The 25,112-nt window shown below is 35.9% G+C and overlaps 3 protein-coding genes, 1 long non-coding RNA gene and 10 other non-coding genes across 16 annotated transcripts in view; all 14 read right to left on the bottom strand.

Annotated features, from left to right (window-relative positions):
• Positions 1–3,777, bottom strand: part of eps15 (epidermal growth factor receptor pathway substrate 15) — a 32,040-nt gene extending 28,263 nt beyond the window's left edge. Inside the window, exons 1-2 of one of the 2 annotated variants that reach the window (XM_048208691.1) lie at positions 3,558–3,777; positions 642–683 (exon numbers count right to left, since the gene is read on the bottom strand). In XM_048208691.1, coding sequence (XP_048064648.1) covers positions 642–683; positions 3,558–3,584 — 69 coding nt within the window. In that variant the 5' untranslated portion in view covers positions 3,585–3,777. The remainder of the gene's footprint in view (positions 1–641; positions 684–3,557) is intronic. The other variant, XM_048208689.1, reaches the window with a different exon arrangement.
• Positions 3,778–4,794: 1,017 nt separating this feature from the next.
• Positions 4,795–10,844, bottom strand: calr (calreticulin). The gene is made up of 9 exons (XM_048208692.1): positions 10,572–10,844; positions 10,063–10,164; positions 8,488–8,691; positions 8,264–8,358; positions 7,966–8,175; positions 7,624–7,737; positions 6,498–6,641; positions 6,301–6,393; positions 4,795–6,193 (listed from the first exon to the last, which is right to left on the bottom strand). Exons 1-9 carry the CDS (start codon positions 10,663–10,665, stop codon positions 5,978–5,980), a joined length of 1,272 nt encoding a protein of 423 aa, XP_048064649.1. The 5' UTR covers positions 10,666–10,844; the 3' UTR covers positions 4,795–5,977.
• A 2,067-nt stretch (positions 10,845–12,911) lies between these two features.
• Positions 12,912–20,041, bottom strand: tor3a (torsin family 3, member A). The gene is made up of 6 exons (XM_048210366.1): positions 19,708–20,041; positions 18,874–18,996; positions 18,293–18,558; positions 17,640–17,815; positions 14,656–14,780; positions 12,912–14,443 (listed from the first exon to the last, which is right to left on the bottom strand). Exons 1-6 carry the CDS (start codon positions 19,871–19,873, stop codon positions 14,196–14,198), a joined length of 1,104 nt encoding a protein of 367 aa, XP_048066323.1. The 5' UTR covers positions 19,874–20,041; the 3' UTR covers positions 12,912–14,195.
• A 989-nt stretch (positions 20,042–21,030) lies between these two features.
• On the bottom strand, positions 21,031–25,055 carry LOC125280161. 2 transcript variants are annotated; one of them, XR_007187549.1, is made up of 14 exons: positions 24,837–25,055; positions 24,331–24,372; positions 24,111–24,146; positions 23,896–23,924; positions 23,601–23,672; positions 23,388–23,423; positions 23,170–23,198; positions 22,507–22,558; positions 22,299–22,329; positions 22,062–22,111; positions 21,832–21,873; positions 21,598–21,653; positions 21,370–21,416; positions 21,031–21,183 (listed from the first exon to the last, which is right to left on the bottom strand). It is a non-coding gene; the product is annotated as an uncharacterized LOC125280161 (long non-coding RNA). The 2 variants fall into 2 exon arrangements; XR_007187548.1 differs by having other exon boundaries at positions 21,598–21,671; positions 24,837–25,034.
• On the bottom strand, positions 21,259–21,331 carry LOC125280769. Its single transcript, XR_007187748.1, has one exon. It is a non-coding gene; the product is annotated as a small nucleolar RNA SNORD47 (small nucleolar RNA).
• On the bottom strand, positions 22,178–22,262 carry LOC125280771. Its single transcript, XR_007187750.1, has one exon. It is a non-coding gene; the product is annotated as a small nucleolar RNA snR60/Z15/Z230/Z193/J17 (small nucleolar RNA).
• On the bottom strand, positions 22,390–22,472 carry LOC125280772. Its single transcript, XR_007187751.1, has one exon. It is a non-coding gene; the product is annotated as a small nucleolar RNA snR60/Z15/Z230/Z193/J17 (small nucleolar RNA).
• On the bottom strand, positions 22,626–22,703 carry LOC125280768. Its single transcript, XR_007187747.1, has one exon. It is a non-coding gene; the product is annotated as a small nucleolar RNA SNORD79 (small nucleolar RNA).
• LOC125280764 lies at positions 23,264–23,344 on the bottom strand. The gene has a single exon (XR_007187743.1). It is a non-coding gene; the product is annotated as a small nucleolar RNA SNORD24 (small nucleolar RNA).
• Positions 23,490–23,558, bottom strand: LOC125280774. Its single transcript, XR_007187753.1, has one exon. It is a non-coding gene; the product is annotated as a small nucleolar RNA SNORD75 (small nucleolar RNA).
• Positions 23,737–23,817, bottom strand: LOC125280767. The gene has a single exon (XR_007187746.1). It is a non-coding gene; the product is annotated as a small nucleolar RNA SNORD79 (small nucleolar RNA).
• On the bottom strand, positions 23,990–24,067 carry LOC125280765. The gene has a single exon (XR_007187744.1). It is a non-coding gene; the product is annotated as a small nucleolar RNA SNORD24 (small nucleolar RNA).
• On the bottom strand, positions 24,216–24,284 carry LOC125280773. The gene has a single exon (XR_007187752.1). It is a non-coding gene; the product is annotated as a small nucleolar RNA SNORD75 (small nucleolar RNA).
• Positions 24,447–24,526, bottom strand: LOC125280770. The gene has a single exon (XR_007187749.1). It is a non-coding gene; the product is annotated as a small nucleolar RNA SNORD74 (small nucleolar RNA).
• Positions 25,056–25,112: the final 57 nt, after the last annotated feature.

A 25,112-nucleotide genomic window follows, 5' to 3' on the forward strand; every position in this document is an offset into this window, starting at 1 on the left:
TTGGCTGATGTTTTTAAGGCCCTACCTCGTGCACAGATGATGTATATTAATATTATTACTTTCAGTGCACCTAATAAATAGTCTTTTATCAGTTAGTAAAGACAGTTTCAAGTAATATTGCAAAAATGTATAAAACAAAACATCCTATTTAGCACCTTTAATGCATTCTTGCTGAATAAAAGTATACATTTCTTTAAATGAAATTTAAATATAAATGAAAAATTCTTACTGACTCAAAACCTTGGAACGGTAGTGTATTTGTCAGTAAATAATATATAACTGATGGCTTAGAACTGAATCACTCAAGCACAATCCAAAAATACAAGCCAGTAACAATGCAATGCACAAATGCTTAGCTGGAGAGATTCACTCAAATGGGAAACCAGCAGCAAGATGTTTAAACCATATGCTAGTTCAAACAGGTTGCTTCACTCATCCTGTCCTGTTCAGTTTGCAAAAAAGTCATCACTAATTCATAGCGGAATCCTTTTACAGAGAGAATGACACTTACGGGAGGCAGAAGCCTCAGAGTGCTTTTAGCTCAAACTGACAGTGTGGTGAGGTTTTTATTTCTCTTCTTCTGCCAAGTGCTCTACAAGGCCAAAGTGAGACATAACAGAAAAAACTGATTCAACACTTACCTGTCGATAGTATTTCTCATAGACAGGATTCCCACTTGAAAGCTGCAACCAAATAAAACAAAATCTCATTAAAATGATTCCAAATACATTGTTTAATCTCTCGAAAACCAACATAAGCTAATTAAATAGCACATTCTTCTAAACTGTTGCCTTTCTTGGCAGCGTTGATGCATTCAGACCTCTGAAAAGGAAATGTTAAAGCCATCTGGCAACCAGGTGAACATTTATAGAATGGCAATGTGAAAACAAACGATCTCACAATGACTTTAAGTACTCACACACCTTGGCCGCATATAAAGATGTCGATTATACACCCATGCACACATTAACGGTGGCTTTCTTAAGTATCCTACCATTCTCTGCTGTTCACAACACAAACACTGAGCTTTTGTTGAGTTGGGATTCACAATAGTCGAGCAGAGTAACGCACATTTGTGTAGCTGACAGCAAGCCAAACCATCGACATTAGGTTTAGTCACGGCCAAAAGGCTAATTTATAACATATGGACGGATCAAGTGAAATGAGGCACATTATAGAGTCCAAATCATGATTGTTTAAAATAATGGTGTTTTTTAGTAAATGCCAATTCCTCTGCCAATCAAATGCTATTAGAGGCTCATATGATCATACATATCTGACATCTGTATCATCATGATGCATAAGCATCAACTTGCTTTTTTGGCCATGTTAGACTAAGTTCTGCCAGATCCCAACTGCTATTTGGTTGCAGTTCAACAGCTCTGTCTGTCTCCCATCAGGTGGTTACTGGTGCATGCTAATGCGATGCTGGCACATAATATTCAGCAAAGTGCCACCAAACATTTCCTTGTCCCGCTGAGAAAGGAGTAGGAGTTTTTGTTGCGCTTCTTGAGAAAAAAAACAAAACATTTTGGCCTTTCAGGCTGTTCCGATTCCAACTCATTTCCTGAGACTTATTCTGGCATGTTCTTCTTACAATTACCACGCTCCTACAGAGTAAAAGCTTAGTAAACCATGATTAAACATACAATGAAAGAAAATACTATCTACTAAATCTACAAAACTATCTTGGGATCCTATTCTCGGGCTGTCTTTATGCTGCAAAGTGGGCACAGAAGCTAAATAAAAATACCACAAGAAGTGCATTTACAGATGCACAAACTGATTAACAGTAATTACAATTGCAGAAATAATGTGTTAAAATTAATGCTGCAAATATGAAATTACAAAACACTAAATGAATGAAGGAATTTTACAACTTTTTTTATAAAATTTTATGTAAATTGTAGAAAATGAAAAAAAAAATCTGTTTAAAAAATATAAAATATGGAATTGAAATAAAAAAAATAATAAAATATATATTCTTGTCATAACAATGACAGGTTTAAGGCTGCATTAATGTAGCATTTTATTTACACAAATGTTTGTGGGATGGATAATATCTTCTTAACAGCAGTGAAATAGCCTCAGATATCAGGAACCACATCATATCAGCAGTCATATTTAATACAGTTGGGCAGAGAAAGATAAATCAAAATTGCAGTTTCTTAAAACCAACATTCTGAATATGATCAAGGTCAATGGATTCTTTTGAAAATTATAATTTCATGCGTGTCTCCTGCCTCCTTCCCAAACCAAAACCTATGCCCATGGCTTCGTAGAAAGCAGAACAGACCGATGATATGCCAGACATGTCTCTTCCTCTGCCTAATGTCTTCTTGATGAGGTAATACTGCAATGCATTTTTCATGCATGTGTGCTTTGCTTCTAAAACAGACCATCAGCAGCACGCGGTCAACACCTCAACCACCATTAGAGAACAGTGTTATTCTTAAAGCAATAAAGAAAGACAACAGGAAAAGTGAGGAACATTTCAGACCATCAATCTAATCAATGCACCAATCCCTCTGGGCTATTAAAACAGTTAAGTGACTCCATGCATGTAATGCATATGCTGTCAGAAGAACCCTTTCTTACAGAAGAACAGCTGCATGAGTGTCACTAAAGCCATTTAATCAATATTTGCTCATAACATGCTAAAACCAAATCAGAAATAAGTTCATAATTAACTGTTTTGAGACTCTTTAAAGTGTTGTTAAGGCTTATTTTAATCGACTATAAACTTTTTTTTGAAGGCTGATGGTCTGTTTAGCCACCTAGCGAGTGTCAAATAAGCTTTAGCTAGCTGGCTAATTAGTTTACAGACTGCAGACAAGAGGCAAAAAGTTGTTACGGGTAGAATAATTAAATACATAAAGGTGAAAAGTACACAATATGACGGAAATAGGGTAATACACACCATATTTGCATTAAATAACATCTAGTTCCTTTTTATTAATGGATGAAGAGAGAAAAAGTTAGCTAGCAGTGTAGCAAAACTTCCTGCTGCTTTGCAATGCCACTAGAAATAGCCTAGCCAGTGTAATAAAACACATTTAATCCAAATACTTAAGTCAGATATCAGTGAAAGATGCCCTTAATATTGTAAATTAAAAGTTAGTGCCATAAATCGAAGAAGTAATCATCGCTACAGCTTCTCTATTTTTTCACATAGGCAAATACACATTTTACAAGCGCTTTCACACATTCATAGCCGAGACATGTAAAAAATACAAGTTGTTCTTTAAAAAGTACAGTCACTTTGGATCATCTTAAGACATTTAAAAGCTGGAAAAATAAATAAACTTTAATCCACCCTAGTTCAACACTGACACTAAGCTACGCCCTTACGCAAGTCCCTAAAAGAACACACTGAAACTTTTTCTCTCCCCAAGCAAATGGCTGAAAACAACTTTAAACAGCTGCGACCAGACAACAGGGTGTGATGATTTTTCGCCCTAATGCGCAAATATAAAGCTCAACGAATCTGAAAGGCGTATGAAACGAGCTGGAAAGTGATTTGGAGAGTGTTATGTGTATGTAGAAAGGGAGGTTACCTGAGTCAGGGAGAGACTGGCAGCCATAGTGTTTCTGTTCCCACTAGTTCATCCTGCGTTGCGATAGGCAATGGGCAATATAGGGATGCTACAAAACCTGGTACTGGATTACTGTGGATTGAGGCAAAATAAAACCCGGCGCTGGATTATTCAGTGGATCTGTAGGCGGTGGGTCACGGGTGATGGCTCCTCCAAGTGGTGCTCACTGCAGAGCCAAATGACGTTCAGCTCCCCCTCTCTGGGTCATGGGTTGAGCTTGACCTAGTCCAAACTGAACAGCTCTAACTCTGGATCTAATGGGTGGGGGGATAGATTTTAGGGTAAGGGTGTGGTTGGACTTTCTGACTCCACCCATTACGCCCAAATTACATCTAGAGAGGGGGGTCTGGATGTCCAGAGATAGGGAGCTGGACTTCATGCTCCACCCATGGCTCTGCAAAACCACCAGACACTGGACTGGAGATCTCGGTGGATTAGAGCACCAAAACCTGGTGCAGGAATTATCAGTGGATGAGGAGGCAAGATAGTTAATGTGTTCAGTTTGTAGTGCTAATAGAAAATTTAGCAATTCTCTTTTCCCTCAAGATTTATTTATTTTTTTTATAATGGAGGCTTCCAATTTGTGAATAAAATAAAGTATGTGGTTAATTTGTAGAGACTTTTATGTTTGAATTCCGAAGCTGGTGTATTTTAAAACACAAAGAGTTTTAAATATGTCCATTTTCCATTTAAAACTATTTTTAACTACATTTTAAAACATTAAATTTGTGAATTTAAAAGTGATTTATTTCCATTTTAATGTTTGAATTATTAAATTGATAACATATTCCTCCATTTTACTTTTAAGTGTCACTCCTAGTCCTCCATACTTGACAAATCACACAACCATTGTAGTTCTTATGTATTGTTTGCAATTTACATTTCCAAAAAAATTCAATATTCATGAACAATGTACAAAACATAAAATTACTTTCAACCACAGACCTTATTTTACTTATAAACCTCCAACAAATATTCTAAAAAGTGCACAAGTTAATATGTATTTTGTCAAATTTAGTACATTTAATTATTTTACTAGTGAAAAAAAAAATGTCATTCAGTTTCCAAAAAACATTGGAAACCCCCGGAACAGAGTATTGCCACTTATGTGAAAATACATGTGCTGAAGAAACCTTTCATTTGGGTGTAACTTATTTAAGTAATGTTCTCAAAACTACAGTCAAGACACTTGTAAATATTACTCTTTTTTGTAGTTTTATTATTGGACAACAACTGTCATACCAGAGCTTTTCTTCTCAATATGTCAAGGAATCTCCTTCAAACACAAAAAGTACAAAATATATCTTTAAAAAAAAGGTCACAATCCATTTTGCTGGGAGAAGTATCTGATTGAAGCAGTACAGCAGTGCAATATTCACAAAGGTTGTGAAATCTATTGAAAAGAAGTGTTACTAGAATCGCTATGAGACTATGATTCCTCGCAACACCCTTGAAATCTTACACACGTTCAAATTTTCCTCACTCCACAGGTTCAGCCTGGCCTTGATTACCACATTTGCTAAATAAATCATTCAGCTGAATCACAGCAAACACGCAATTTACAGCAACTCAGAGAAACCGTTGTTGATGTTGATTTGCTTTCGCCAAATATTCGGCCTGACGTGCAAAAGTTTGCTTGCTGACCAGGGCCAGATCAAAACCACATCAGCTTTTTAGATCCACTGTGTGTTCATGAAAGTAAATGATCAAGAACCGGGTCTCTGATAGATTGATATTAAAAGCAAGTATGTTATGAATTTGAGGTTTGGGTTAAGATGAAACATGCAATAAAGCGAGGACTCTCTGTCAAACCCAACCACACATATACGCAACACTGCGTCAAGCCAAACTGCTGTAGATGAGATATCTAAACAACTTGGCATATTCTGTAACAGAAGTGAAATGAGAACAAAATGGTGGCAACAGTACCTAAAAATTGCTCCACATTGTCAACGAAATATAGTAAATGTTCTTTGAGGTAATCATACTAGTGTCTGAGAATTGTAGCTACCAGTTTGATGACTGTTACGATTCAAGTTTCATGTCACAGAATTTCTTAGCAAATAGGATATCTGACATATGTAAACATGAGCATTGAATGTTTATGGATCATATCTCACACTGCAGACAGGGATGTGATTTTCATGTTGGTTTCCTTCGACTCTCCCTGACTGAAAATGCTTGGGACTTTGCTTGACATCATGCAAATGAAAATTATGAAAAAGTTAATGTATAAATAGGTTTGTAGTAGTGGAAAGGGACAAAACAATCTTGCCGGATTCATCCGGCACACAACAAAAAGGAATGTCCAGCATTAGTCCAGTTCTCTGCATTGTACCCCATTAGCCATGGGATATTTCTTCACAAGTTCCTGTTGACATCTACAACTCGTCTTTGAGTTTAGAGTCTGTTTCCTCTTCCTCCTCCTCCTCCTCTTCTTCTTCTTCTTCCTCCTCTTCCTCCTCTTCTTCCTCTTCCTCTTCCTTATCTTCATCTTCCTCTTCATCCTTCGCCTCCTCCCTTCTCGTCTTTTCCTCTTCCTCACGCTTCTTTCTGTCTTCCTCTTCTTGACTTTCCTTCATTTTCTTCTCAGCATCCTGAGGGGAACAAAAACAACAAAATATAAACATGAGAAATTACTATCATAAATGACAATTAAGTGGAAAATAATTTAATAGGAAGCAATAATTGAAAAGAAGCATACCTTTGTGGCACCCCAAGTCTCATTGCCAACCTCTTCTGCCAGTTTGGGGTCATTGGTAATGAGAAAATTGTCAAAAATTGTGCCAGACTTCACCTAATAAAATAAAATACAAGGAAAGGTGGTTTAAAACATGTCAATAAACAGTTATTAAATATCTGAAAACTTGGGGACCCAAAGTAAGAAAACTGCTAATGTACCTGCCACAAGTCCAGTCCAATCACTCCGATGCTATCGTACTTATAGATTTCGTTGTCAGCGGTGTACTCCGGGTTATCAATCTCAGGGTGCACCCACTTCCCCTTGTAAGCAGGATTGTCAATCTGGCGGGGTTTCCACTCACCCTGGAAAAGATTACAAAATTCAAATTAGAAAATAAAACAGCAAACAGACCCAGTATTCACTGTGACAAAGCCATGTTTTTTGGTACCAGTAAGCGGTAATTCACCTATTATCTATTTTCTAAATGTTACCATGTACCATTCGTTCCCTCGATTTATAAATTGTGCGCACGATTTACAAAATCAAGGGAATGAAATAGTAAATCATGCACACGATTTAGCAAATCAAGGGAACAAAATATTAAATCGTTCACAAGATTTACTTTTTTTCCCCTGCATGTCATGTGCGGGGCTCCGTAATGTAGTTTTCCCAGTGAAACAGACTTATTCTAGACATATGTCTAGACATATTCTGGACATCTCCAATTATTTTGACTACAAAATTTCCCATCCCTTTCTTACAATCAACCTCAAGATCACATTCAGATCTATGGAATCTTGTTTCTGCCACAAAAAACCTCACAATACTGACTTTTTTCCTCTCAATTCTGGTCTTTTTTTCCCCTCAGAATTATGATATATAAACTCGCAATTGTGAGTTATAAAGTCTGAACTGCGAGATATAAACTCACAATTGCAAGAAAAAACAAACAAATTGTGGGATATAAACTCGCAATTCTGAGAATTCTGAGAAACTCGCAATTGTGAGTTATAAAGTCAGAATTATGCGATATAAACTAGCATTCGCAAGTCAGAATTTTTAATATTTAAACTAGCAATTTTTGAGAGAAAAAAAGGTCAGAATTGTGAGATAAAAAGTCGCAATTAACTTTCTTATTTTTTATTTTACAAGTTTCCATACATATCTGCATCCATCCAAGCAATAACCGATTGAACTAACACCCCATTCAACATTTTTTTTTCTTTCCGATAACCAGTTTTAGTCAGATGTATGTCACAATATGGAAGAAAAGATCTGTCGCTACTTCCTTTACCTGGTGACTAAGTGTTTCAAGGGGAGGCACAATTAAAGAAACGTCAGTACCTTGTATTCAGGATTGGTGACCATGGGCGGCTCCCACTCCCCATCCATCTCATCATCCCAGTCATCAGGCTTCTTGGCATCAGGATCAGGGATGTTCTCGGGTTTGTCCCAGTCCTACACATAGACAAAGTTTTAACAAAAGCTGGTATTAGCATATTATATTACATAATTATATTAACACATAATTTAATACTTTCCATCAGAACAGCTGTTGTTGCAATGATTTACTTGGAGATCTGTGAATATTTAGCCCAAACAGTGGCTTATATAAGTAGTTAATCTGTTTTGTGACAATCAAGTTCTGTTTGGTTTTTGGACAAAAAACAAGGACACTGTCCTTACCTCTGGTTTCTTGTCATCAGGGTCATCAATCTTCTCTCTCTCGTCCCAATCCTCAGGTTTTTTCGCTTCAGGATCCTTGATCTTTTTGGGAGGCAGGAAGTCCCAGTCTTCTTCCAGAGATCCAGACTCCACCTTCTTATTATCAATCTTGACTTCGTAAGTGTTGTCAGGATTGACAATTAACGTGTACAGGTGGGTGTATTCATCATCCTGGATGACAAAAAACATAGTATATGAGTTTGTAGGACTGGTGCCATGGTGCATTATGGGACAAAAAATAAATGAACAATTGGATTACCTTGCATCTAATGTCTTTGTTGATCAAATGATTTTTGCCTTTGTAATTGAAGATTACATGTACTTTCTTGGTGCCAGGGCCACAGATGTCAGGACCTGGAATAGATCAAAATGTGGGTTAAATCATCTTGTGCATCCAAATGCACAAAATCTTTTGACAATGACTGATCTGATATAGATAATTTCTGATCATCAATAGAGACAAGTGGTTAATGAAGTACTCACCAAACATGATATTATAGGTTGAGTCTCCATGCATGTCTTCCTGTTTGAGGTCTGATGGGAAAAGTTTGATGTAGCCTCCACCACAGTCAATGCTCTGTTCATGTTTTACAGAGAATTGGATCACGAGGGGCTGATCCTTGTTGTTGAAATCAGCAAAGCGGGATGACAGTGCGTAGAAATGAGCATCCTGACTGGTCTGAAGACCTGCAAGTTCACAAACAATATGATACCTGAGTAACAGCAATCAGAACTCAAAATTTTCAGTTACTAAAATCCTCCATTGAAATCATGACAAGTAGGGCTGCAAGGGCAACTAACAATTATTTTGATATTTATTTCTATTTTTTTGATTAATTAATTGAAAGACAAAACTGATTAATTTAGGACTGCAACTAAAGTTTATTTTGATATTCTGCTGATTATTTTTTCGATTAATCAGATTTAAAAAAAATTGTAAAAATGAATTATTTTTAAAATAATAATTAAAAAATCTATATATTATTATGTGTTATTCCACATTCTGTCCTCCAAACAATGTGCAGTTCAAAGCAAATGAAAACAAATATAGTCAATTTATCTATGTAAGCTATGTGCAATTAAACATTATGGGCAAAAAAGGGGCTAAAATTTAAATTGACTGCTTACCAGCTGAAAGTAAAAGTTAAAATCAGTAAAAATGATAATCAAGAAAAACAAATGCTAAATGTTAACTGGTATGACTCAAGGTAGGATGTACATGCATTCAATCATCTGAACATATTACATTTTTGCCCCATTATGATATTCTATTATTTTATTTTAAAAAGTACAATTACTTGCAAGTTTAAAATTCTACATATAACGTTTAATGTCTAACAAGAAGAAAAACGCACATTTTAGTCAGAATTATTGTGCTCATATTTTAGTGCGCCCCATGCACAGTTGGCGGATGTGATTAATTGATAATCAAATTTATTATTTTCATTAGCCATTTTTACTGAGGAGTACAAGTGTCTTTCCTTTGTTGAGGTATTCCTACTTTTTCCAGGTATTATAGACCTTCTTGGCTGCAGGTGGTATTAAGGGGAGGGACATTTTCATTTTAGAGAGCATTTGATTGGACAAAAATCTGTGTAGTGCAAGATGAGTCATTAATATTTTTGCTCCATTTTTTCAGAAGAAAACATTTTTAATGTGAAATATCTGCTTAAATGTAAATTATGTCAACGTTCAGGAGTAGGGCCTCAAAAACAAATACACATGGACTAAAACCCACAAAAGTCTCATTTTGATTTCATGTGGTCTTCAAATGTATGATGAATTTTGTGACAAGGCACACTCCATTCCTCAGTTTTAGCAAAGTAAGAAGACGGACTAGCTTTGTGGCAGGGCAACTGGGCCCTACAGTACATGTGGCTTTGTAATGTTTTGAAACAGTACATATCAGATGGTGTGACAAACCTGCAGCCAGGTAGAGCAGAGGGCATTACATCACGTACAGTAGTCCCTCCCCCCACGTATTATTTAGTGTGTAAAATAATGCAAAGCAGAAGAAACCAATTAACTCATGCATGTAAAAAATAAAGAAACACTCACCCTTATCTTTCTCGGCATCGCCATAAAATTTGCCTGCAGATAGCACAAACTTTCCGTAGTCAGATTTATGCTTGGATTCCACCCATCGGCTCCTCCAGGTGTCTGAAATGTGCATATGTGACATGAATATGAAATTAAAACCATTATTAGCATGCATATATGCATATGAGTAAAACTATAAATCAAGGACGTTTGCTCAACCGACCGTCATTCACCCTTGATGCCTTGATTATTTGTTATTATAAGATACCCACTATTTAAACCAAGACTTTTAAGATTTTAAATTATATGCATTTATTATTATTATCATCATCATCATCGCCGTTATTATTATTATTAGCATTATTTAATGAATACAACACACCATTGTTGCCAAGCCATTAGAATAGCATATGGTGACTCCATCACATAGAAATTCAAGTCTATGGTGACTCCATCACATGCTCGAAAGCCACAAAGAGCATAAATAATATACAAAAATCATCAAAACACAAATGCTTCAAACTTACCTCCGTCTTCAAATTGCTCTCGGAAATAAACAGATGATTCTGCAGCTATTAAAGCGATGGACACGGCCATAAACACTAGGGATAACGCTGTCATTTTGCAGTAAAATATATTCCCCGTTTAGGGGGGTAGAATAGTGAAATATAAAGAAAACACGTTTTAAAAAGAAATATTAGGCTTGTATTATATTATGAGCTCTGTTTGGATCTTCACATGCCTGCAGAATCACTGAGAGATGCTATCATTCGCACAGGCTCGCCTCTAGACTGGGAACAGATGGCTGGCTCTGATTGGACGGCGGTTGGAGACGAGAGCGTCACACCGGTCAGCCAATCAGATCATTTGCGGAATGCCGTGGAACGTCCTTTCTGGCCAATGCCAGCTGACCACGCGTTTGGCAAACACTAGTGATGGGAAGACTCATTTCAGCGAATCGGTTCAGTGAATCAGTTCAGAAAACTGATTCAGTGCTTGCTTAATACGTTTTTTCTTACGTCCTTGACATTAAGCAGTGTATTTTACAAGATCTAAAATATTACAAATGTTACGGTTATACGCGGTTTTCTATTAAATTTTATTGGGGCGTAACCTGTTTTTTTTTTTTTTTTTTTTTTTTAATAAAATGCTATTTATTACAACCAAGTCTGTGTCGTATATATGTTGATGAAACTGTCACAGAATCAATATTTCCAGTAGTATTATTTCTGCTGTTCGGTTATTAAAAAGACTCGCTTGGTTCGATGATTGAACTCGAAAATGGATCTTGATTCAACTCGATTCGTGAACGAATTGTATAGTTCCATTCGTAAATAGTTCGTTCAGATTATTATTATTATTATTTTTTTTTTTTTTAATGAAACAGGACAAAACATTAAGGTAATACAGACAGACAGACATTAATACAAAAAAAGAGAGAGAGAAAAAATACACAAATAAAAAATGTGTGTTGCCAGGTTAAAGGTGCTAAAGAGGATGTTTTGTTTTATACATTTTTGCAATATTACTTGAAACTGTCTTTACTAACTGATAAAAGACTATTTATTAGGTGCACTGAAAGGAATAATATTAATATACATCATCTGTGCACGAGGTAGGGCCTTAAAAACATCAGATTGGCCCTCTGGCTTGTCAATCACTGCCGTGACATTCCTTGTGAGAGACGTGCGCGGATTGGCCCTATGGCTTGTCAATCACTGCCGTGACGTTCCTTGTGAGAGACGAGCGTGGCTGCGCGCTCCAGTAACTTTCCACACTCCACAGGCGCCGCATGCAATGTTTTTGTCCGGAGACAGGAGTAACAACTGCAGATTCTGAGTTACCTGCGGTGAGTCCGACATAATGAATCCACTAACACGATACAGCGAATGCCGGTGGTAAACACTCGTGTTCCAATACTCGTGCACAAATTTTGGGAGGCGTTCCCTCGAAAGGAAGGGGGGTTGTTCTTACGCATGCGCTCATTTCAAAAACTCAGTAACACCCTGCGTCTCAATCAGCTCCCTAGTTCCCTAGGTCGTGAATCAGTATATCATGCAAGTGAATGTGGCTGATTCCCTGATCAATGCCCTGACTACTGAACTAGGGAGCTGATTGAGACACACGGACAGTCTTTGGTTTCTCAGTCGACGAAAAGATCCTCTTTATCACCTTTAACAGAAACTAACTACAATGTAATAAATTTACACCTTAAGAGGACACAAATGATACATAAAGATGCAGTTTTCTTTGCTTTAGGATTAACAGAGCTTTGGATAGTTTCCATATCCCTGTCATCTTTAAATAGAGAGAAAAGAGGTTTAAGTGAGTACATTTTTGTTTATGTATGTGAAATTTACCTAACAGGAAACACAAATTAATTATGTAATATTTACCTACATTCTCTTTTGAGCAGTCAAACAATTCAAAGAAAACATATTTAAAGCAAAAAAAAATCACTTTCAAAATAAGATTGCATGGATAAACATTAAGAATACAGACCAAAATGTCTTTGTGTGGGTACGTTGCCAAAACAAATGAATGACAAAAACAATTCACTTAAAAATCTGACATATATTTCCTAAGAAATAGTTGACTTCTAAATCAGGTTCAGCCGGTTCATTAAAAAGATTCGACCTGATTCAAAGGAATGAGTCGTTCACAGATGAATATATGGTGTAGTTAAAGCTCATTTTGTTCATAAGAATGATAGCTATTAATATTCACTTGGGGTTTATGCCCTCAGGCCACTATATAGCTACATATGAAGAAGAGGAACAAGACTACTTGTTAATGTAATGGATTTCCACAACTTTTTATTAAACTAAGCAGTTGGTTCAGTTGTTTGCATAAAAGAAAGTCAAGAGTTTTGAGAGCTTGGCACATGTAACTTTTATTTTTCTTTCTTTTTTCACCTCAAATATAAGTCATCAGTAACAAGGGCATCTGACGGTTTCCCACTGGTGTCTGTTATCAATGGGAAATCCTAATGCATAATTTAAGCTTGCTCAACCAAAAATAACAGACAATAGGCACCTCTTTTGGTATCACTTGCCTGATATTTGTAGACAAAACCTTTACAAAAGTTTATAATTTTAGCAGGTGACAAAATCTAGTTCTTTCAGCAGCAGTAACATTATCAGGGCTGACAAGTAAAATCAAAAACTAATGCGTTACAAGGAAATGACCAAAGATATGTTTACTAGCATGAGTGAATAAATCAGGTTAATTTGATAAATGAGCAAACAACAGAAAAATACATACAGGCTTGTGAGAAAAAACGTTAATTACATCAAGCCTAAAATCCTTCATTCTCATGTTTGTCAAGCTTATCACTCTAGCTTTTTTTCTACCTACATTAATTTCAGTGGCATATCTCTTCCCCAACAACTCAGTCATTTTCATATCAAAATGTGTACAAAATGGAAACATCAACAAACAAAAAAAAAAGCAGAGGTGACATTTAGTTGTCATTTTAAAAACAAAAAAAGATTGTAACATTAAAATACACAACACAAAAAAAGTATACAATAAATGTATTAATCCAGATTAAATAAACATTTAGCTGCTTAGTGGCATACAGTTGATTAGCACAGAAAATGATTTAAAACGGTCTATCAGTTTGTGAAAATAAACTAAAAAACATTCGCCAATAATAATATACTTACAAGAAAAACTCAGCAGATCCAATCGATTCCCACTTTACTTTTTTTTTTTTCTATTCAATATCCTGTTTAGCTCAGAAATACATATTACTGAAGTAAAAAAGAGCAATTCCCAAATGTTAAAAAAACCTTTAATGTTGTGGTTCTGCCTGTTGGACTAATAGTCTAGCCTCCCATTGTAAGTGCATTACTGTAAATACAATATTTTTTAAAGAGGTTAAGTTGACTGTAATGTTGCTTGCTTGAGAGAAGTAGCTAAGATACATAAAAAGGTCCTTATAAAAAAATACCATTACAGTAGGGTTTGCCACGAGCAAGCTCCTCTGTTCCTGTCCTATCTCTCAGAGTGTAATATATAGAGTTGAAACTCTGTTTTTTCTGCATTGTCAGTGTTGTATAATTTGCATTTCAGATATCAGCAGTCATTTCTGCTTCATTCAAGTATATTCTGTTTCTTTAATGTCAGTGATTTTATGTTGCGCTCCGTTATGGTAGAAAGAAATTGATCCTTTGAGGAATGGATTTGCAGCCCTGTGCAGAGAAGAGTTTCTCCTCCTTAGGAACATACATCATGGCTTTGGCCACTTCATCCAGCGTCCCCTCATCCGGCTGAAGGCCACGAGCTGCATATGCATCACGTGCACACAGTTTCACATGCCGGTACTCCAACGGCAAGAACGGTACAAAGAAGTCAATAAGATGGCCTGACATCAGCTCGCTCTGTGCAAAACCTCCTGCACAGGTAAAATATAATTTAGGAACAGGAATGAAAACAGTTATAGTGAAAATCTCAGACTAAAGACATACGTCTGCATGTATAGAGCTGTAAAAGGGAATTCATTTAAATATGCAGCATCTCAGAGACATTTGTCCATGTAAACTGTCCAACAGCACAGCTAATTAAAATACAAAAATGGTTATGTTTGACTGTGTGCTGTGCAGGTACCTTCTGCCTCCATGGCTTCAGCCCGCAGAAGATGTTCCAAGTCTTCCATGCCGATATCTTCCCTATTCTGTCCCGAGTGCCAGAAATCCAGTGCCACCTCATTGATGGCAGCACCACCGATATTGCTAAAGCATGACATTAAGAAAACAGTCATTAGTTGTCTAGTTACCTAATTTTGTTGGAGTTCTCAAGCAGTGTTCTTCTAGAACTATATAGAGTTACCAGGAAAACTGACATCTTCACCCTTTATTCAAATATTATTTACAATTTTGTAAGCATATAGCATAGTTTTACTTGGAGTCAGTTGTTTTATTTGTGATAACACAGGCCAAATTGTGTGGATAATTTTTTTGTCAGGCTGTCACACAAATCCATTATGAAATATTAATAACTATGTTGTAGTCAAAGTATGCATTTTTTGCATAGTATAATAAAACTTATAAATACCTTAATTTTAGTATTATAAAATATTTAAAAAAATACATAAAATATTTTCCACATATTTTGATGGTGAACTTGACCTTTGATGTTGTAAGGTTATAAAAAAACAAATAACCCCTCCAGACATCACTTTTGGCCACTACTGTATATCATACATCTACATATACCTTGCAGAATCTGGAAAATGTTAATTGGATCACATACATATATACATACATATATGTTTTTTTTTTTTTTTCAGATTATGAAAGATGTTTGTAAACGTATGATTTTTATTTATGCAGGCAGTTGCCTACATTCCTAGAAGAACCATGCTTAAACGTGATTAATTACTCACCCTCATATTGTTCCAAACCCATAAGATCTTCGTTCATCTTCGGAACATAAATTAAAAATACTTTTGATGAAATCCGAGAGGTATCTGGCTCCTCCATAGACAGCAATTTAACCACCACAATAATGAGTCAGCATCAGGGTTGGGCAAAAATACATCAAAATGTATTTTAAAATAAAATACCAAATACCTTAATTTTAAATGTATCAAAATAAACTACAACATACAGCAGCCACAAAATGTATCAAAATAAACTACTGTATTTTTGCATTTTAAAAATACTACAAAATACTTTTACAAGGGAGCATGAAATTTCTTCGAAACCTTCCATCAATTGGCCTATATGTGATCTATGCCTTCACCATTACACTGACTCAGTTGATTAAGTAAACAATGTTTGATAGCAACAGCTTATCTCTGCCCAAGCCATGCAATAAATCTGACATATGCAACCAGTTAAAGGCACAATATGTAGGATTTTTAGATTAAAATATCCAAAAAACACTAGAACAATGTTATATATTTTGTTGACTTGTGTACTTACATTATCCCAAATGTTTCTAAGAATGTTTAATTCCAGAGAAATAAGGCCATTTTAACCAGGACACAGACCATGTCTGTGCGTTGCCTATCAATGACATCATTACCCTCGATTTCCAGTTTTATTTTGTAAAAACCAACATCAAAGACGCCTTAGTATATTATGTGTTTTATTAGACAGGTGAGCAACTGTTTGGAAACATTAATTTACAGAAAACTAATTATTGTTATATAGCTCAACACAGTAAGTCTTTTTGTTTAAATCTTGTTTTCTTGATTTACTGCGAGTACCATGTTTCACCATGCCTAATATCGATCTAGTTTACTACAGTGTGCATTAAGTGTCTCAAAGTAGCCGCCGAGCGAACGCACAGGTGTAGCACTATTACAACTTTAAACACACAAATATGTCTAACATGATAAAACAGCTCTGCTTTACCCCAAATACGAATTACCAGAAGAAGTGGAAGCAGCGACTGTGGCATAATAAAAGATTGGCTGCTGTCGAGACGTGTTTCACTCTCGTCTCTCATTAGCAATCGTTCCAGCGGCCTCGTTAATGCTCTCACAGCACTCGGCCTGCTCTGCTTCATACTACAGTAACGTTAATAATCTTATCCATGAACATGATTTCTGCCCGAGTCCCGTCCCAATTCTTTTCCACCGGCTGTAGACGTGAAGACAACACATCCCATGATTTCACAAAATCAAGGTGTCATAAAGCTACGCCTTTGTTTTGAATTAGTGACCTCTAGTTGCAAAAATTTACATATTGTGGCTTTAACAGGTCAAAAATTTGCAAATCTGTGTGATCTCCCAGATGAAGTTTAGTTTTAAATAACCAACAGAATAATGTTTGCAAATGACTCATAATTGTATCCTAATTTAGTTACTTGGCGTTTGGTAACGAAAGGCCTACTTTGCATCAGCAACACTGACTCAATGACAACATCTCATTTATAAGAAGACAACTGATAGCACCTGTATTCATGGCAACTAGCTTCTAACTAATCAATCATTTGATTGTTAATCATAAATATGGGGGCTGCTTCTCGGTATAATAGTTTTTAAGAACATTATGTAAATTGGTAAACTATTTAGCCTAGGCTACCAAAATAAACACCAAAACTTAACATGAACTGTTAAAAATTATAGCAATTCATGCTAAAAATTGATGGAAAGTTGGCGTTTCTTACATTGACAGAGGCTACAATTTTATGATGTCATCATGTAGACTTTTTACAAAGTATGTTACAGTATTTTAAAAATACAAAAATACAAAACACTAAAGTACTTTGATACAAAATACAAAGCCATTTTCATTTTTGTTTTGTTTTGGCACACAAAAAGTATTCTTGTTGCTTCATAACATTAAGGTTTACCCACCGCAGTCACGTTGACTATTTTAACAATGTCTTTAGTACCTTTCTGGACCTTGAAAATGGTGGTTAAATTGCTGTCTATGGACCAGTTAGATACCTCTTGGATTTCATCAAAAATATTTTAATTTGTGTTCTGAAGATGAACGAAGGTCTTATGGGTTTGGAACGTAATGAGGGTGAGTAATTAATGACAGAATTTTCATTTTTGGGTGAACTAACCCTTTAAGAACTCCAACAAAAATGAGTTTAATGGACAACTAATGGCTGTATGAAGCCAAAACACCAACCTTAGGAACAGAAATATGGCTCTCCTATAGCTGACCCCATCCACATTATCATAGTGGTCCATGTAGGGCTTTATGGCATCGATGAGTCCTGGATGAAGCTTTTCTGCCTCATCAAAGATAAAGAGAGTCTGCGGGCACCGCAGAACCAGGTCTCGAATGGCTTCTCTCAGCTGGCCCTGGTCACAAACACACCCACACAAATACAAACACTGACCGTGAAGTTCAGGATTCACGAACAACACGTACATGCACATTTCAACATCTGGACAGGAAGGAATTAATTGTACACAGTGTCATTTCTGTGTTCGCTGAATCAGGTATTCTAACTGAACTATCCAAGTGTATCAAGGTTGAATTGCATAATCATACAATCGTACCACAGCTTTAATGGCAGCGGTTCAAAAAATGTTCCCCAGAAGTCCGAATTATGTGATTGTATTGGACTGCTGCCTACGTGAACAGTGTTGCATTTAGTTTTATCAGACTGAAATTATAGTAAAAATAGCAATCATTATACTAATGTTTAAGATTATAATGTAGCCAAAGACTACTAATTTGTTTGTAATAGACGGACTAAATCAACAAATAACTACTGAATCAGACCAAATGACCTGGGCGGCCATGTGTATGTCAAGCATTGAAACTTTGCTCACCTTGTACACGTCCACCAATCTCGCATGAGGGAAGTGGAATGGGGCAATGAACAAACGGACACATTCGCTCTTTATACCATCCCGGTACAGGTTGTCCGCTACTATCCGGGCAACAAAGTTCTTGCCTGTCCCAGACCAGCCGTGAAAGGACAGAGTCAGTGGTTTGTTGGACTCGGGGTTTTTGATGAATCCTTGAATCGCTTTCAGAACCACAGACTGAGCCAGGTGCTGCCCGTGGAGCTTCACCTGTAGATCTCTCTCCAATCCTAAACACATATCCATATGCGTAGGTCAAGAAAAAAATAAACATTTTCTTTGGATTAAAAAAGATACTATAGCAAATATTCTATCAACAAAAAGTCTGATCCATTGTTTACAAATTTAATGTTAAGGGTTCTCACATTTTTGACCAGTGTATTTTCATTTGTGGTTATCAGATCATTTCTTATTTTTTTCATAAAAATAATTATAAAAATGATTTAAGATTATATATATATATATATATATATATATATATATATATATATATATATATATATATAATAAAATAATGCATGCATGCATGACATTGATGGCTCTACCTGTGATGTTATTTGTAATCCTACAGTCCCCTGAATCACAGCACTGACCCAGGCTGCAGTACCAAGCAGTCAGCATGCCAGTATAGTACTGGGGAAACCCTGGCCAAATGTCCCCAGTAGGCACTTAAAAGATGAGTGTTACATTACAATCATTATAAATACTGCCATTATTCAAAAAGAGACTCAGAAAAGAAAAGCTTATCCAAAGTGTCTTACAAGTAATGAATACTACAACATAAAATGAATTTTTATTATAATGCATAAATATATTTCATTATTTATTAATACTAAATCCATGCATTATGATTTATATAATAAATACACCATTCTAAATACACTATATACACTATTCATAAATGCATTTTTTAAAATTTCCTATCAATACTAAACCGTAATGATAGGGGAAAAAAAATGCATTTATGAAAATAATTTGCAGCAAAAATACACGCAAAAACGTTGTTTATCCAATACAATCATAGTATTTGTTATACATGTAGTATATTTATTATATGTAACATATTGTATTTTATTAATACTAAATCCATGCATTATGATTTATATAATAAATACACCATTCTAAATACACTATATACACAATTCATAAAAGCATTTTTTAAATTTCCTGTCAGTACTAAACCGTAATGATAGGAAATTTAAAAAAATGCAATTATGAAAATAATTTGCAGCAAAAATACACGCAAAAACGTTGTTTATCCAATACAATCATAGTATTTGTTATACATGTAGTATATTTATTATATGTAACACATTGTATTTGTATTATAACATATCAAATGCATATCTTTATTATATGAATCTATATTATAGCTTTACCTTGTTGTGTCGCATCATCCTGGTGTGGTTGACAGTCTCCTTCCCATATATTGCAATAGATGTAATTAAAATAATAGGTAGAAACATTTGAAATGCTGTCGAACTGAAAAAAATCCGCATCTGCCGAAACAGCCAGGAGTGAGAGCAAGATTACGATTGAAAACATCGGTGCCGACAGAAATATAGATCTTGCAAAGACTGTAACATTGAGCTATTAGAGGTAATTGTAGTCCATTCATATATACATTGGAGTCTCAGTGACGGCAGGCCGCATCCATAGACTGTAAAGAGAACTGAAACGCGACGTCAGTCTTCATTGTAATAGTAGAATGAGCGGGTAGAATGAAAGGGGGGTTAAAATAGGCGGGGTTAAGCTCAGTAAAAAAAAAAAAAAAAAAAAAAATTGTATTATCAAGCCAAAGGCTAATAAACAATTAAAATTATATAATTAAAATATAAAAGAACCCGTCCGTGTCATTTAGATTTAATTTTAAAAGTAGCCCTGCTGACACAGACGTTGGCGTTGTCACGTGGTAACCGTTTCATTTCTCGGCGCGGTGCAGACTGGACCAAGTGCAGTAGTTTAGGATAACTGGTTATCTTTGTACAAGCGACTTTCGCAGGATTACTATATCAAGTAACACCTACAATTATTTAATTTATTCTGTAGTTCACCCAAAAATGAAAAAGGTCATTTACTCACCCTCAGCTTGTTCCAAACCTGTATAAATCTTTGTTGTACACAAAAGATATTTTGAAGAATGTGGGAAACTGAACAGTTCTGGAGCACCATTGACTTCCATTAGTATTTTTTTTTTCCTACTATGGAAGTCAATGGTGCCCCAAAGTGGCCTGGTTACAAATTCTTCAGTATCTACCTTTGTGTTCAGCAGAACAAATTTATACAGATTTGGAACAACTTGAGGGTGAGTAAATGACAATTTTTGGGTGAACTATCCCTTTAACCTTTCCAAAGCCAAGGTCTTAACTACTGGACAATACTAGGTCCAAAGACACAAAACATGTTTTAGTATTTAAGTCTTGCCATAATCATGATTTCATTGTGCAGATCATGATAGAAAGCAAAATTGGACGATTTAGATTATGGACTGACAAATTTTTCTATTGTTCTAACAAGTTATGACTTCATGTGGAAGAAATGGCTTCCATAGCTTAAGTCTAAAGTGCTTTTAAATGGTAAAATAAGTAAAAATGGCATAGAAACCCCACCTCAAATTGAATACCATTAAATGCCTGAAAGGTGTTAGAGGGTCAACAACCCACACAGATCATACAAGTCTCCCCTCCCCAAGAAAGACTAGCTTTCATTTTTAATACCACTTTATTGAAGCAACAGTTTACAAAGAAAGTCAACATCTGAAAGATTTAATCACTTCAAAAAGGGACAAATGACCTCCAATCAGAAAGGGGGGAGTTCAGGAACAATTTAGAAGAACTGATGCAGGCGATGCCATTCTGTAAGGGGACAAAAGCAGTTTTTTTAGAGAGAGGGAAAAAAATAAATAAAATAAATCCATATAGTGTCAAATCAACCTCAGACAATATGGAACGGTAAAGGGTATAATCAGCAGATTCATTTGGCAGAATCATGTCATCACAGGTTGCAAAAAAAATAATAAGGAAAACATGTGATAGTCATACCTTGTGATACCATAATTTTCAGAGCCATCCTGAATTTTCTTGAACTCCTTTATTTAAAAAGGAGACAGACACCGGTTAATTGGTCACAGAGTCAACATTTGGTCCAATCTAGGACCTGGGTTTGAATCAGTTAAAGACTGTCCACATTGTGTGTTCAGGTCAGACATTTGTAAAGCATCACAAAACCCAACTACGGAAGATATTGCATATGTTTGCAAACAAACTAACCTGTAAAAACATTGTATCCAAACCCCACACATACTACAAAGCCTTCACTGCTGTACCTGTCAATGATCAGACACCTGTTAGAACAAAACAGCCACCATGAGGATCAGGACTTTGACAGGTCCTGTGACCAGATCAGCCAGAGCTAATATCCATCCTCCACGGAAAATGTCAGTGGATATTTAATTCATCACATTGGTCAATAGTTATTTCAACTGCAAAACATGCATTACTTACACTCATGGGCGCCATTTCAGCATGTTACACTGGTCATCTGTCCTGAATGACAAAAAAAAAAAAAAAAAGACCATTACACCTTCAGTCCATCTTAAAGAAAGAGATGCACATTTTCCTTTGTCTTAATCAGTAGGTTTTATTTGTGTCCTCAATGAGATCGGAGACCTGATTCAAACTCATCACTTTAAAGACCACTTTGGTAGCCCTCACAAGTTACTAACTAGACTTACCCAGCAAGTCATTCAGACAGCCGATTTACCCGTAGCCAGTCAGAGAAGATCTGCAAGTAAATGAAATCAGAAGTTAGAGCGCCTCAAAAACGTGCAAATACACCAGTTTTTGTATGTTGATGCGTCAGCTAGGAGCGAAAGACATTGCTCTGTTGTCTACATGGATTTTCTGCTGAACTATGCAGTCATCATTCGCATCATGTGTTGGGTGCGGTCATGTCAAAGTCTCAAACTCACCAGATAGGACTGAGTCCATACAGTTCTCATGCTGCAAAGAGAAACACAAAGTAAGACAAGAGCAAGAACTGGTGCAGTGTTGAAATAAGTGGGGACACATCAGATAGGAGCGAAAGACATTGCTGTTATCTACATGGATTTTCTGCTGAACTATGCAGTCATCACTTGTATCAAAATCAGTCATGTAAATTATATTAGAAATAAGTACCATGCTCAGCTGACAGCATCTTCATACATCTTGTCCCAGTTTCTTGAGAAACCTGTAATGGTTAAAGACCATTAGTATAGAATGAGGACAAAGAGGTTTTTTAATATATATAATATACATTCTGTTTCAGTACGCTGATGTCTTTCAGTCTTTTCAGAGAGATTCCCATTGTTTTATAAAAGTCATCATGAACAGTATGACGGTCACTTAAAGGTGCTAAAGAGGATCTTTTCGTCGACTGAGAAACCAAAGACTGTTACTGAGTTTTTGAAATGAGCGCATGCGTAACAACCCCCCTCTTTCACAGCTCATTTCAAGGGAATGCCTCCCAAAACTCGTGCACAAGTATTGGAACATGAGTGTTTACCACCGGCATTCGCTGGGTCGTGTTCGTGGATTCATTATATCGGACTCACCGCAGGCAACTCATAAATCAGCAGTGATTGACAAGCCAGAGGGCCAATCGTTTACACGATCATTGGCTGATGTTTTAAGGCCCTACCTCGTGCAAAGATGTATATTAATATTATTCCTTTCAGTGCACCTAATAAATAGTCTTTTATCAGTTAGTAACGACAGTTTCAAGTAATATTGCAAAAATGTATAAAACAAAACATCCTCTTTAGCACCTTTAAAAAGGAACATTTCAGTTAAAAAGCTTACCTTTAGATTCAACTGCATAGCACATGTTCCTATGAACAATTGGTAAAGATTAACAAGAGAACATAACACAATATACTTAACACATTAAAAACTGTGCTTCAGATAAGTTATCTTGGTGGTTGCAAATTTCATCAGCCTGAACTCAAGAGTAGCAAATATAGAGTCATCATAAGCACCATTATAAACGCCAAAACACTATACATTTAAATAAAATATACCTTGGACAATGCAGGACTGCTTCAAATACACGATTCCTGCAAGCAAAACAAACCCATCACAATACTGTAACTGACATTAAAGTCTCAAGCAAAACCTTACAATGCCTCAGAATAAATTCTCAGAAATCACTTCTGTCCACTACTCTTATACAATTATATTCATCATAGGAAACTGCCAGTTAAAAAGTTTAAAACAATACTCAAGGTTTATACCTGTGGTCCAGTAATAGTACCATGCTCAGCTGACAGCATCTTCATACATCTCGTTCCAGCTTCTTGAGAAGCCTGTAAGGGTTAAAGACTATTAGTATAGAAAGACGACAAAATGGATATGGTCTTAAAAAAGCAGCACTGTTTCAGTATGCTGATCTCTTTCATTCTTTTTCAGAGAGATTCCCATTGTTTTATAAGACAATCATCATGAACAGTGTATGACTGCCACCTAAAAGGAACTTTTCATGCACTTTGTTTGGGTGTTAAAAAAAAAAAAAAAAAAAAAAAAAATTACCTTTAGATTCAACTGCATAGCACATGTTCCTATGAAAAACAATTGGTAAAGATTAACAAGAGAACATACAATATACTTGACACATTAAAAACTGTGCTTCAGATAAGTTATCTTGGTGGTTGCAATTTCATCAGCCTGAACTCAAGAGTAGCAAATATAGTCATCATAAGCACCATTATAAGTGCCAAAACACTATACATTTAAATAAAATATACCTTGGACAATGCAGAACTGCTTCAGATACACGATTCCTGCAAGCAAAACAACAAACCCATCACAATACTGTAACTGACATTAAAGTCTCAAGCAAAACCTTACAATGCCTCAGAATAAGTTCTCAGAAATCACTTCTGTCCACTACTCTTATACAATTATATTCATCATAGGCAAAACAAACACTAAATGACTTTAAAACGAGACTCAAGGTTCATATACCTGCCGTCTCCCGCCTTTATTAAAGTCTTGAAGAAACTGGGCCTGGAAAAAAAAAAGACAAACACTACATTTTAAAAGTTCTGCATGTAACACTTAAGATGCCACATACAACATAGTTATACATGTCAGAGATGTTGGCATTCATCAGTTATTCTCAGATGTCCCTACCAACACAATCTTCATCATACAAGTAAACACGAGGTCATGATGCACTTACTGTCCACGTGGTTCTAAAGTTCATTGAAACGAATTAAACGTTAGTTAAATTGCGATCGTTAAGCAAATAACTTTATTTGAAGCATAAGGGTTTAAAAGCATTTTAACGCTCATTCGAGGCCTGTACCACGTGGATCACACTTCGAATTAGCAGGCTGGGTTTTTTGTTAAAAAAAACTCTTTTGTACAGAAATAAAAACAAACTCATAGCCAAAATAAACAACTGCATATTGCATTTACGCCATTAACGTCGAAATAACATTACTGTGCTAAAGTGAATACGACTTTACCTTCTCCAGGAAGCGCCGCGGAAGAATGAGACCGAATGAATGCGTCGCTTTGCATTTTATACTGTTCCAGCGCGATGGTTTCTGGGAAATTCCTTTGCTTATATTAGTAAACTAACACACGATGGCGCTATGGTGCCTTTTGCGCTTGTCTGATGAATGCTAAAATAAATATTAAAATTAACTAATTTCAAATGTCCAAATCTTAGTGTAGTATACTAAGTGTAGCACCGCCCCTGCTGAAAAATCCAGCTAAAACCAGCCTAAGCTGGTTGGCTG

The sequence above is a fragment of the Megalobrama amblycephala genome, linkage group LG12 (genome assembly GCF_018812025.1).
Source record: "Megalobrama amblycephala isolate DHTTF-2021 linkage group LG12, ASM1881202v1, whole genome shotgun sequence".
NCBI lineage: Eukaryota > Metazoa > Chordata > Actinopteri > Cypriniformes > Xenocyprididae > Megalobrama > Megalobrama amblycephala.